Source organism: Monopterus albus, unplaced genomic scaffold (genome assembly GCF_001952655.1).
Source record: "Monopterus albus unplaced genomic scaffold, M_albus_1.0 scaffold6.1, whole genome shotgun sequence".
In the NCBI taxonomy this organism is placed as follows: Eukaryota; Metazoa; Chordata; class Actinopteri; order Synbranchiformes; family Synbranchidae; genus Monopterus; species Monopterus albus.
In genome coordinates, this window is record NW_018127886.1 from 2,202,502 (window position 1) to 2,213,444 (window position 10,943).

Sequence of the window (10,943 nt, forward strand, 5' to 3'; positions counted from 1 at the left end):
AAGGCCAAAAGAGAAATGCAACATACTGTACATCCATGTCGTTCCCACCTCTTTGACCTGCTCTGTCCCTGCTAGTGTACACTGCTACACTGGTAATCAAGCTTGTAGCCTGTGCTGTTCATTTATCTGGCTTAGTCTTGGCTGGCAACTGGTGAACAGCCAAAATTGACCCTGAAGTCAGAATCTTAGTCAGGTTTAAAGCCACCTGCTCAAAAATGGGTCTTGATGTTATTATTACTTTGAATGTTTGACCTTTACTGTGCACATTCATGAACTGTTTGACATTCGAAGGGCATCTCCACATCCATCTGTTATAGGAGGAGAGTATTTGTTTTTCCCCCTAAATCTGATCTTAAGGCATGAACAAACAAGGATGATCACAACTAGTTTAAAGGTCAATTGTGCACCAGCATGTAAACTTACAAAAGCATAATGTGATACACTTGAAACCTCCGGTGTACACATATCCACTGAAAACAAACACATTCTGTGTCCAGTATTTAAAATTGTGAAAGGAGCAATATTTGCATATTCATACATTTAGATTTTTTTCAATCCGGGGAAAGAAGTTAATAAAAATGTAAGAAATTTTAACAAGGTTATTTAACATTTTTTGGTGTAAAACCTAAATTGACAAGATTATTATTCAAAACATTTTGTGTTTTAAAAAGTGGGACTTTTGATATGGGACAAGCAGAGATTTAAACAAATGTGTGAGGAGTCAAATCATAGCCAATGTGCAATAGTAAATAATGGCAAGGGGGAAAAAGTAACACAAAGCAAATTTATGTTTTGGTGTATTTATTGGTTTATCAATGCAGTGCCAGAAATCATCACTTTCAACACGTCTGCACCAGTTTGAGTTGTTTTTATTTTTTCCTCTTGATAATATTTCACAGAGTTAAATAAATCCATTTCAGTTCCACTTTGAAAGCACATTATCAGTCGGAATGTTGTGCAGTTTTGCTTTTCTTTATTGTCCAAGTTAAAGTGTGCCAATAGTCACCAAAAGAGGGATGTTTAGACACAACAGTGCTGCGAGTGCACCAGTGTTATGGATCAAGGATGAGATACTTGAATGGTGGACATTTCCTACATACAAACCTTATCAAAGAGAAATTAATCACTGGCAATATAAGGCCACAGAAACAATTTCCACATCAAACTGAACATAACAGAGCTGCTGTCAGTTCTCTGCCAATACACTGACCCCAGCTGTATCAACAACACTTTCAATACCATGATGTTTTCTTGGTACATAAACATATATACAGTTGTGTTTACATAGAAAAGCATGCTTTTGCATATCAGAAGGTTGTTTGTTAAACTTTACACTAAATCCAGAACATTTAACAGCATAGTATTGTTTCAACCAGCAGCAATAATTTAGATTAACAAATATAGTCTGAGGAAACAGGCTATTATAATTCACTTTTATTACAGATCTTGTACAGTATTAACATGCCTTATGATGCAGTATTACTATCATCCGCTCTCTGGTTATTTTCAATTTGTGAACACTCCAAAAGACAATTGTCTGAGCTAGTTAGCAAATTAAGAAAAACAACACTAAAATCAGCACTTGCCTTTTGATTCAAAATAAAGAAATACTCCATCCAGAAAAATACAAGAAATACGAGGTAAAATAGACATTACATTTTGTACAACAATAATGCATTTAGAGTTATTTTGTGCAACATGGTACACATTGATACAGTTAACCCAAAAAACACATACAATGTCACACCAGTTAGGGATGACTAAATCAGGATGACAAGCTGTGAGAGTGCTTTTGACGGATATAATGCAGCTGCTTGATTTGAAAAAATAAACATTCAAACCCATGTTAAGCTCTCTAATATTGCTCGGTCACATGCTCGGCTGCATCGCTCTCCACAGGGCAGGCCAATAGCAGCATTTGTTACTAAGTCACAGAGCTGGTACAATGTGCCTGTTTTGTCATCTGTAACAGTTCAGCTATCACACCTCGCTCACACCACACAAAGGTTTTAACCCTTATGGAGCCAGGCAAGTGTACTAAGAACAAATCTGTATTTACAGCAGCGGCCTGCGGTAGTTCACAAGTCTTACAAACCCACGAGCCAGAACTGGGATATCTCCATGCAGTTTGGGTAGTGGTAATATACAGTGATACTGGGGCTTCTTTTTTAACAGCTGCATTAGCAGTAAATGTACATTTCAATAAAGGGAGGTAAATCATATGATGCATTAGAATATAAAAATCAAGAAATAAACTTATGAATGAATAGATAGATAGAATTCTAAATTAATGTAGTTTTAAAAAATTTAATACAAACTGAGCTCTTAAGTACATAATATGGTGACAGTAAAACATCTATATGGACAGGAAGCGGCAACTTTACATTTTTCTGAGTCTGACTATATGATTTTTAGATATGATTGTATTCTGAGATAGTAAGCGTACTCCCACTATACTATTATACCTATTTGTTAGAATTTACATAAAGTATCTGAGAAAAGGCTGCTTTACCATCATGACTCAAAATGTATCACTTTTAGAATAAATTAAAGTTGACAAAGGTCAAAGGTCTTAGATGGCAAAGAATGGTAAATACATATGCCTTTACAGGAAAACTGTACTAGTAAATCCCTATATTTATATATTCACCTTATAGAATATGAGCCATTTAGGTCAAATTTGACACAATTTGTAAATAATTAAAAACGCACTACAGACCCAAACAAAATAAATTAATCAAAGTTTAAAATACTGTAAATAAATAAATAAACCTGGGGGGAAAATGCCATTGAGAGTCACCCCCTGGGAGCTTTTCAGCACTGCCTCTCCATGTAAACACAATGGATCCCCTATAACCACTACCTGGACCTGGCACCCAGGCTCTTCCCCACTTTACTAACCAGACCCTTCACTTTTTGTTCTTCAGCTGATTGGCCAGCCAGTCCAAGCCCTCATAAAGACCGTCACCACTGGTGGCACAGGTGGCCTGGATGTACCAGTTGCGGTGGCGCAGGGAGTGTAGGCCCAGCTTGTCTGTGATCTCTGCAGCGTTCATAGCATTGGGCAGGTCCTGAACAGAATCGCATGGTACAGGATGTCAATCAGGAGGCTTCAGCTGTGTGAGAAATCAGGTGCAAAGAGGTAGGAATAAAGAAAATCACAGGCGGAAGCCTGTACCTGTTTGTTGGCAAAAACAAGAAGAACAGCATCCCGCAGCTCATCTTCAGCCAGCATCCTCATCAGCTCCTCCCGAGCTTCATTCACCCGTTCACGGTCATTGCTGTCCACCACAAAGATCAAACCTGTAGGGAGAGACAAGAGCATGTGGCAGTCTTTATTCATGAGCGCTACTGCTATAATTTCACCCCACTTTTTAACAATATGCTTTAACAGTAATTGTTAAAAACATATTTCTAAACCAAATTTTGTCAGGCTTACACTATGACTAAGACGACAGTGATTTGAAACATTTGGAGGCTGTATGCAAATGATCTCATCTAAAGCATTAGTCAGATATGCCCTCAGGCACTGGGAGCAAACATGTGCTGCAGAATCTGCCTCAGGACTGGAGGCTTCAACATGGCCATCTAGTGCAGCATCTAAGAGGCTGTCGGTCTTCCTCACCCTGGGTGTTCTGGAAGTAGTGCCTCCACAGAGGACGGATCTTGTCCTGGCCACCCACGTCCCACACTGTGAAGCTGATATTCTTGTACTCCACTGTCTCTACATTAAAGCCTGAATTTAAAAACAGATCAAAATTAATTACATAAGCTAGACAATTTCAAAAAGTGGTGCAAACTAACCCAAGCAGTAATGATTTATTTTCTCACATACCGATTGTGGGGATGGTGGTGACGATCTCCCCCAGCTTCAGCTTGTAGAGGATTGTGGTTTTTCCAGCAGCATCCAACCCCACCATGAGAATCCTCATCTCCTTCTTTCCTATCAAGCTCTTCAACAGGTTCCCAAAGATGTTTCCCATAATGACTTGCAGCACTCACCTCAACTGCAACAGAACTGTCACACAAGGAACTGAAAAGACCACTTTCCATACACGGCAACAAAGCAGCCAAAACAAAGCGTGAACCACATTAAGAAAGTCAGAACCACAAACACACACACAAACCCCACAGCAGTTCCTCAAAAGCAACTTTAAACATTACCACCTTGTTCCAATGTGAAGCCACCTCAGAGGAAGGTCAGGAAGGCCAGTAAGGGCACACATCACACCTCAGCAAGCAGCATACCTGACTTACAGACTGTTACTGTACACTTTGACAGCTCACTGGAGAAACCAGCCACCATACTGGCTCAGCTTTCATGTGGTGCCCCGTAACTACTTATTATGTTGTTTGCTAGCAGCTGGATAAATGCCAGTGTAACGATCAATTTAGATTACATTATATGACACAAACCCTTAGCCTGTGAGAATGTATGGTGCACACAGCCTATAGCAGTGAGGTGATCCTTCGTGGTCCTTCAAGGTGTGGGCCCTTTAACTGGTCGGCTCTGCTGCCAACTTGTGCTAACACATTCTACCAGAGGTGCATTTGATATGAACAACAAGGCTATTACAAAATCAGCCAAAAAGAAAAAGATAAAAGCACCCACAGCCTGTTGTGCGGTACATAGACCATCACTCTTTTCTCTGGGAGCCCTTATATTTTACTGCTTGACTATCTCGGTGTTTGTAACGGATGCTGAAACTGACTAGCTCCACATCCATTCATCTGTAGCAGCCTAAACGCACAGCTTATAACCGCTAGCATAGCCCGTTACAGCTGCAGTGGCCGCACATCCATGTAGGCTACATCAATCATAATGCGAGGGGGAAACGGCTAATACTGCAGTCCAAGTGGGGGGACTGTTCGACTGAGCCATATAACCCATTTATAGCGCCATACGATAATTATTTGTTCGCAGTTAACTAATACACTAATAGCTAATGTCTTCAGTATTGAAAGAAATTCTCCGGGTCAATTTGTGTGCTGTAATCCCCTCCTACAGTCACGACAAGCGCACCAGTCGGCCGCTGATGTCGTCGATTAACGGTCGTTCATTTATCAAGAAGCCTTACACGGCGTTAAAACAGCGACAACAACGTCACCTTTAATAGTTGTATACATCTTTGAGCATTTTCACCATTTGCATCTCATTCACACTTACCCGTCAGAGGAAGGTTACCAACTGGATTCAGGCAACGGACTGGATGATAGTCTCGCGATGATCTACGGCCGATGTACAGTTTATTCTCGCGGTAGTTGGATTTTCAAGAACACCTTTCACGTCTCATCTAGGATGACTAGAAGTCCGGGGCACTACTAGAAGGCAACTACAATTTTGAATGTCTCTTAATAAAACATACAAAAATAGTATGAATTTAATCTGCTTTGGTGATATATAAATGCAGTCTATAGTTTTCAAGACATGATTGATATCCTTTCTGAGAAACAGGTTCTGCTTATGCTTAAATGTTATTTTTCTGCTGCCACAGCCAAAACACGGATTATAACAGAGTGTAACAGCAAACATACCTGAATTATTAAAACAGGAATCGTCTTAATGAATAAGTAAATGGTTGACTGTAATAAGATGCCAAGTGATACTTCCTGGCAGCAGTGTGTCACAGATAATGAGGTGACAGGAGGCAAAGAAAAAAGAAAAAGTATTAAGTATTAATATGTTTTTCAAAATGTGATACTATAGCCTACATGTATGTTATTTTACAGGTGACACTAAAAAGGAACCTCCTTTAAAAAAATTTTTTAAAACAAAAAACAAACAAACAAAAAAACACAGTATGGTAAAATGACACCCAAGATCAGCCCCACAGCAATAGGTGATTTCAGCATTTGTCTCCCTCTTCCTCTATTGCTTGTCAGTTAGTGGTGCAGTAATAGACGTGTTTATCAATGCAGTAGAAATAAAGAAGGGAGCAGATGTTTGCAGCTGCAGACCAGATTACGGGGTGGAGTGGCTGGTGAGGAAGCCTGCCGAGTTTGTGTGCACCGGGAGTTTTGAGAAGGTTACAGGAGGGTTACAGTGGGCTCATGTGGTGGCAGGAGAGGTGGAGTGAGGAGTTATGACTTAAAGGAGCCTTTCCTCTGAAGTGTCTGCCAGCGTGCACCCCAGCAAACACAATCACAAGACTCGTTGGTTCTGCTAGCTGAACTAATGAGGGCCTGCGCATTGAGGGCAGGGGCTTTGATGTTCTGGGTCCTTGTGTTTTCTCTCCCGCTCTCCTTCTCTGCCTGCCCCACATCAAAAATGAAAGGGGAGTTGAGAAGCAGATGTTTTGAGGCATGTATTTATACAGAGTACACTTTATTCACCACCTTCACCATACCCTCTTTGTCCTTAGCTCCTGCTGCTCTGCTGTAGCACAGCGAGGATCCATCTCTCTATATCTTTATATCCAACTAAACACACTAAATCGCCTTACTTTATACATATAATCATCCTGTCAATCAAAATGGGCAACTTTTATCTCTGCTAACTTCCTCTCTCTGCCTTCCTCTCTTTAATTTCAGCCCAGTCTGGTTGTCATTATTCGGGGGGCAGTCAATGTGTTGCAATGCATGTGTCTATGTCTGAAGCGATGAGGGGGAGAAGAGGAAAGAGAGAAAAAGCAGAGAGGGAGCGAAAGCGATCCAAGGCTGTCCACCAACCTCTGCCTCACACATGGGAGGAACAGTGACAGGAAATTCCCTTTCGCAGCAGCTTCAGGGTGAAATGATAAAGGAATGAAGAAATGCAAACCAGAAATCCAGTCACTTATCATTCCTTACAGGTTGCCGTTTCCTTTTTATTCCCTCAGTCAATTCAGTCACTGCCAAGGAGGGATATTACCTATGACCATGCAAACAAGTCTTAATTGGCATTAAATGCTATATGGCAGAATAGGTTTTCACAGTAGACTGCAAATGGAGATGGTTTGGATTATCTGAGATATCTCAGAATGCTGTTATCGTAAATCCAGTCAAGTGTTGACATTAGTGATTTGCTAAATCTGCAGTGTAAGTAGATTGCAAATCACTCAGGTCACCAGGGGTTCTGACAATTCCTGTGTGCGCACCAGCACGCATGTTTTTGATTGTACATCAATTCCAGTATTTCTACATGTAAATATCTTTGTACATAAAGGCATGGATATGCTTATGTGCCTTTGTTTATTTTTGTGTAGTCTGTCTCCCAGGTTACAGGGACACATAGTCCCAGCGGCACATGGTTCACCAAGTCCCTTCCTCAGCTATGAACTCTGGACAGATGATCCTCTCAGATGCTCACACAGCAAAGACTGGTACACTCACCCCCACTCTCTGGTCTCATGATGCTTCTCTCAAGTAATAAAAGTCATACTTTAAGGAAACAATATCCTGCAGCCATAAAAAGTCCTTCTCTCAGCATGAAACGGCCATAAAAAAGGCTCTAACCTCCCAAATCTGTAGTGTACACAGCTTAGCACCCATTTACACAGCAACAGAAACACGCACGCATCAGTTCAAGACTAAAGTAGCTCCATCTCTCACTTTGACATGTACTACATGTGGGAAGAATATAAGAAGTGCTCAGACAGATATATATAAAAAAAAATGAAGCACAGAATATCAGGAGGGCAGTCATGATTTCATAGGAAAGTGACACACTTCACAGTTATGCTGAGAAACATTTTACCTGTCGTAACAGTGATATGAATTCATAAAAAAACACGACCACTCATGAACTAATTACTGTTGATGGACTGAAATGACGTATTGTCTTAACTTTCCCATTTTGAGTCTCACAAAAGTCCCGCATGTGCTTTCTGTCTTTTTTGCTTCTGTAACAAAGTCAGTCCTTCAAAAGCCACAAAAGCACAGTCTTCTATCTCAGCTTCTTCTATTAGGAAAAATCCCTGTGTAGAAATATTTTGACATTAACCGCAAAATAAGTATCATCACTCCTGTCTGAGTGATAGGTGGAAAATATACAGCTGGAGTAAATATCTTGGAGATCATTAGAAGAACCTAGTAGCATGTAAGATACACTGCAATGAGACTGGTGTCTAACAGCACCAGTTCAGTCTGCAGCTGTCTGCCATTACCTAGAACCAAGAAGACAGGCTCCAGTATAATAATATTAATACATTTACAAATATACATGTACACATTAAAATACACAGCTATCGTACAATAAGAAGGATCAGTATGTAGATACTGAAATGGAAATGTTTTTATCTTGTTGCTTGTCTTTGTTTTGTGGTTTAAAAAAAAAAAGTGTGGTATAGGTCGTCTTCATGGCTGAGAGGGCAGCGTCTAAACAGACCATGGCAAGACAAATGGCAAGTCACCTCTTCAATCTCTGACTTGGCATTTTGAGAAAAACAGCCGCTACAATGAGAAAATAGATCCCAGATGATGAACCAAAAAAAGAGGGAAAAGAGGGGGATAAACAGATTCTCTGGGAGAGTTGCACAAGGACAAAACAAACACTTGAACAACAGGAGTGCGTGAAGGGACGGGCTTGCCTTTTTTGAGCCCTGGATGGGTAAAGGCAGCCGGGACTGGGAGAACTACAATTTATTTGCACACATTGACCCACTCTGTGAGGCGACACTCCTCGCACAGCACATAGCAACACCAGTGAAATTGACAATTGCAGCGCTCGCTGCGTGTCTGTTTCAGGATGTTGTGTCCACGGCCACAGCACAGCGAGCTGCAACTGTCTGTGCTATAGCTGGTTTTGTTACAGATGCGTCCTTGTGTACCTGGAGAGTCAACAGAGACATCACGCTCACAGAAATCAGGAGACTTCTCAAAATACACCAGCTCTCTGGACATGCTTCGACGACGACCTCCGTTGAGTCCTCTTATGTTCCCGCTGGCACCATTTCCAGCTCGCGGATTGAAAACACCATTATTTTTGTTCTGGGAGTTGACAAAGATGGCTGACAGGAACTTTTCCTTGAGTAGAGAACCCACAAGCCTGAACTCTGGAGACACATGCCAGCAGGTCTTAAACTGACAGCTTCCCGATGTGCCATGACATTTGCACTTCCTCTTCATGTTGTCAATCACTATCTGTGGAGAGAAAGATAAACAATGTAAGCAAAACAGAAACACAATGGTGATATATGTCAGTGCTGAACTGCTCTCTGAGGAACACTATGAATACAGCAGGTAGGCACATTATTCACCTGTCGCCCCACCCGGTTGTTATGTATCTTCATGCGAGCATGGATATCTCTTGGAGACCCACGAGAGTCGAGCCAGTCCCTGGAGAAACGGTCCCCAAACCGGACATCATGACTGCAGCCCCCCCACTCCCAGGTCTCCTTTATTGAGCTCAGCTCATCTGGTAAAGGCTTGAGCAGGGTGGAGGGCAGGTCACCATGATGACCATTTAAGTCTGAGGGTAATAACCGCGTCATGCTGATGTCCACCCCACCCTTCTGCAGGGTCTGCAGCTGCAGCTGTGTGAGTTTCAGCCGGATTTTGTCATCGTCCTGCCGACGCTTGGCCTCACAGCCACATCCCCGCAACTTGCCCATGCTGCAGGCTGAGGCCACAGAATGAGCCACACCCGCTGCCAACAAGGCCAAGGAGAAGGCGCTCTCACGAAAACCTGGGAGCAGAAAACTCACTCAAAAAGTTGAAAATGATAAACAGTGTAGTTCTAAAAATCCCCTCTGTCTGTGCAGAGGAATCTCCACTCTCATAAATACACTACCAGTCAAAAGTTTGGACACATTCTCCCATTGAATTGAACGGGAAACAAACTTAACGAGTGGTAGTGTACACTTCCCCCCCCCATAAAACCCCAGGTTATATTTTAACCATTATTAGCTTGCCTCTCTCTCTCTCTCACCCCTGTTCAGGATGGTGTTGTGGTGGGGCAGTTTGCCAAGGCCTTCCAGTGAGGAGCAGTTCCAGCGCTGGTCACGGAGCTGGTGCTGGCACTCATGGATGGCCACCTGGATGCCTTGGAGAGCGGAGGCTGTCACATCAGGGCTCCGCACACACATCCGCATCTGACGCTTACTGAGGCCTGCCAGCCTCAGGCACACTGAGTTAGGGGTTAGAACTGGATCTCCTGCCACCTTCAGGCTGAGGATATCATTGCAGAGCACCCTGCAGAGAGAGGGAGATGGGGGGAGAGTTGCTGAGGGGGTCATCAGAGCTGGTAAGGACTTTATTAGTCAAGTACACAGCAGTATGTGCCAGTGGGGAAGTGCTTTGGAAAGTTAAGAAAATATGAAAAATACAAAACCAGTAAAGATTTAAGAACATACTACAAACTGTATCTCATCTCTGAGGCGTCTGAGTACGAAAACATTCGTTAATCAGCTACAACTATTTACAACAGTGTTTCTCCTGATGTTATTTAAAACATGTAAAATATAATTCTAAATCAACCAGTCAATGAACAGTCTCAAAAGCAGATTGCCAAATGTATCTTATAGAGAAATAACAGAGTTTACATTGAATTCTTTATTGCATAATTCAGACTTGTCAAAGGCTACAAAATTAGTGAAACACTGATTCCAATGTTTCATCATTTCACTGAATCAGTCTGCGAAATTAAAGGCAGATGTTTCACTTTTTAACTGAATATGTTAAATATTCCTTTAAAATATGAACAGCAGGTTCCCCGGGTCTCTGCGAATCTCATGTAGCCAGAACCCGCACGTAACATCAACTCTCCTGGCGCTCTCAAGTGCACTTACGTTAATGCAGGTGACATAAGTGCCGCTGCCAAAATCAGGAATTGGTCCCAACGGAGTTTTTCTGATAGCTCCATTTCGTTAAGCGTCTTTCGCGACGTGACATGAAAACACTCTAATAAAGCCTTGTACTGAATACGAATATCAAAAAAGAAGAGTGGAGTATTATCGATGCACCCCCAAACGATCGAAGAGTGAAGACGGAGAAGAGAGGAGCTTGGGAAGAGAGTAAATGGGAGG

The 10,943-nt window shown here is 41.9% G+C and overlaps 2 protein-coding genes across 7 annotated transcripts in view; both read right to left on the reverse strand.

The window, feature by feature from the left end:
- Positions 1 to 2,276: 2,276 nt before the first annotated feature.
- On the reverse strand, positions 2,277 to 5,262 carry arf3a (ADP-ribosylation factor 3a). The gene is made up of 5 exons (XM_020617144.1): positions 5,168 to 5,262; positions 3,836 to 4,018; positions 3,626 to 3,736; positions 3,179 to 3,303; positions 2,277 to 3,071 (listed from the first exon to the last, which is right to left on the reverse strand). Exons 2-5 carry the CDS (start codon positions 3,981 to 3,983, stop codon positions 2,910 to 2,912), a joined length of 546 nt encoding a protein of 181 aa, XP_020472800.1. The 5' UTR covers positions 3,984 to 4,018; positions 5,168 to 5,262; the 3' UTR covers positions 2,277 to 2,909.
- Positions 5,263 to 6,480: 1,218 nt separating this feature from the next.
- The window catches only part of wnt10b (wingless-type MMTV integration site family, member 10b), a 21,203-nt gene continuing 16,740 nt past the window's right edge, over positions 6,481 to 10,943 (reverse strand). For 5 of the 6 annotated variants that reach the window (XM_020617114.1, XM_020617079.1, XM_020617106.1 and 2 more), the window contains exons 4-6: positions 9,848 to 10,110; positions 9,177 to 9,604; positions 6,481 to 9,060 (exon numbers count right to left, since the gene is read on the reverse strand). In XM_020617114.1, coding sequence (XP_020472770.1) covers positions 8,560 to 9,060; positions 9,177 to 9,604; positions 9,848 to 10,110 — 1,192 coding nt within the window. In that variant the 3' untranslated portion in view covers positions 6,481 to 8,559. Of the gene's footprint in view, positions 9,061 to 9,176; positions 9,605 to 9,847; positions 10,111 to 10,706; positions 10,918 to 10,943 lie in introns of those variants that run through there. The other variant, XM_020617069.1, reaches the window with a different exon arrangement.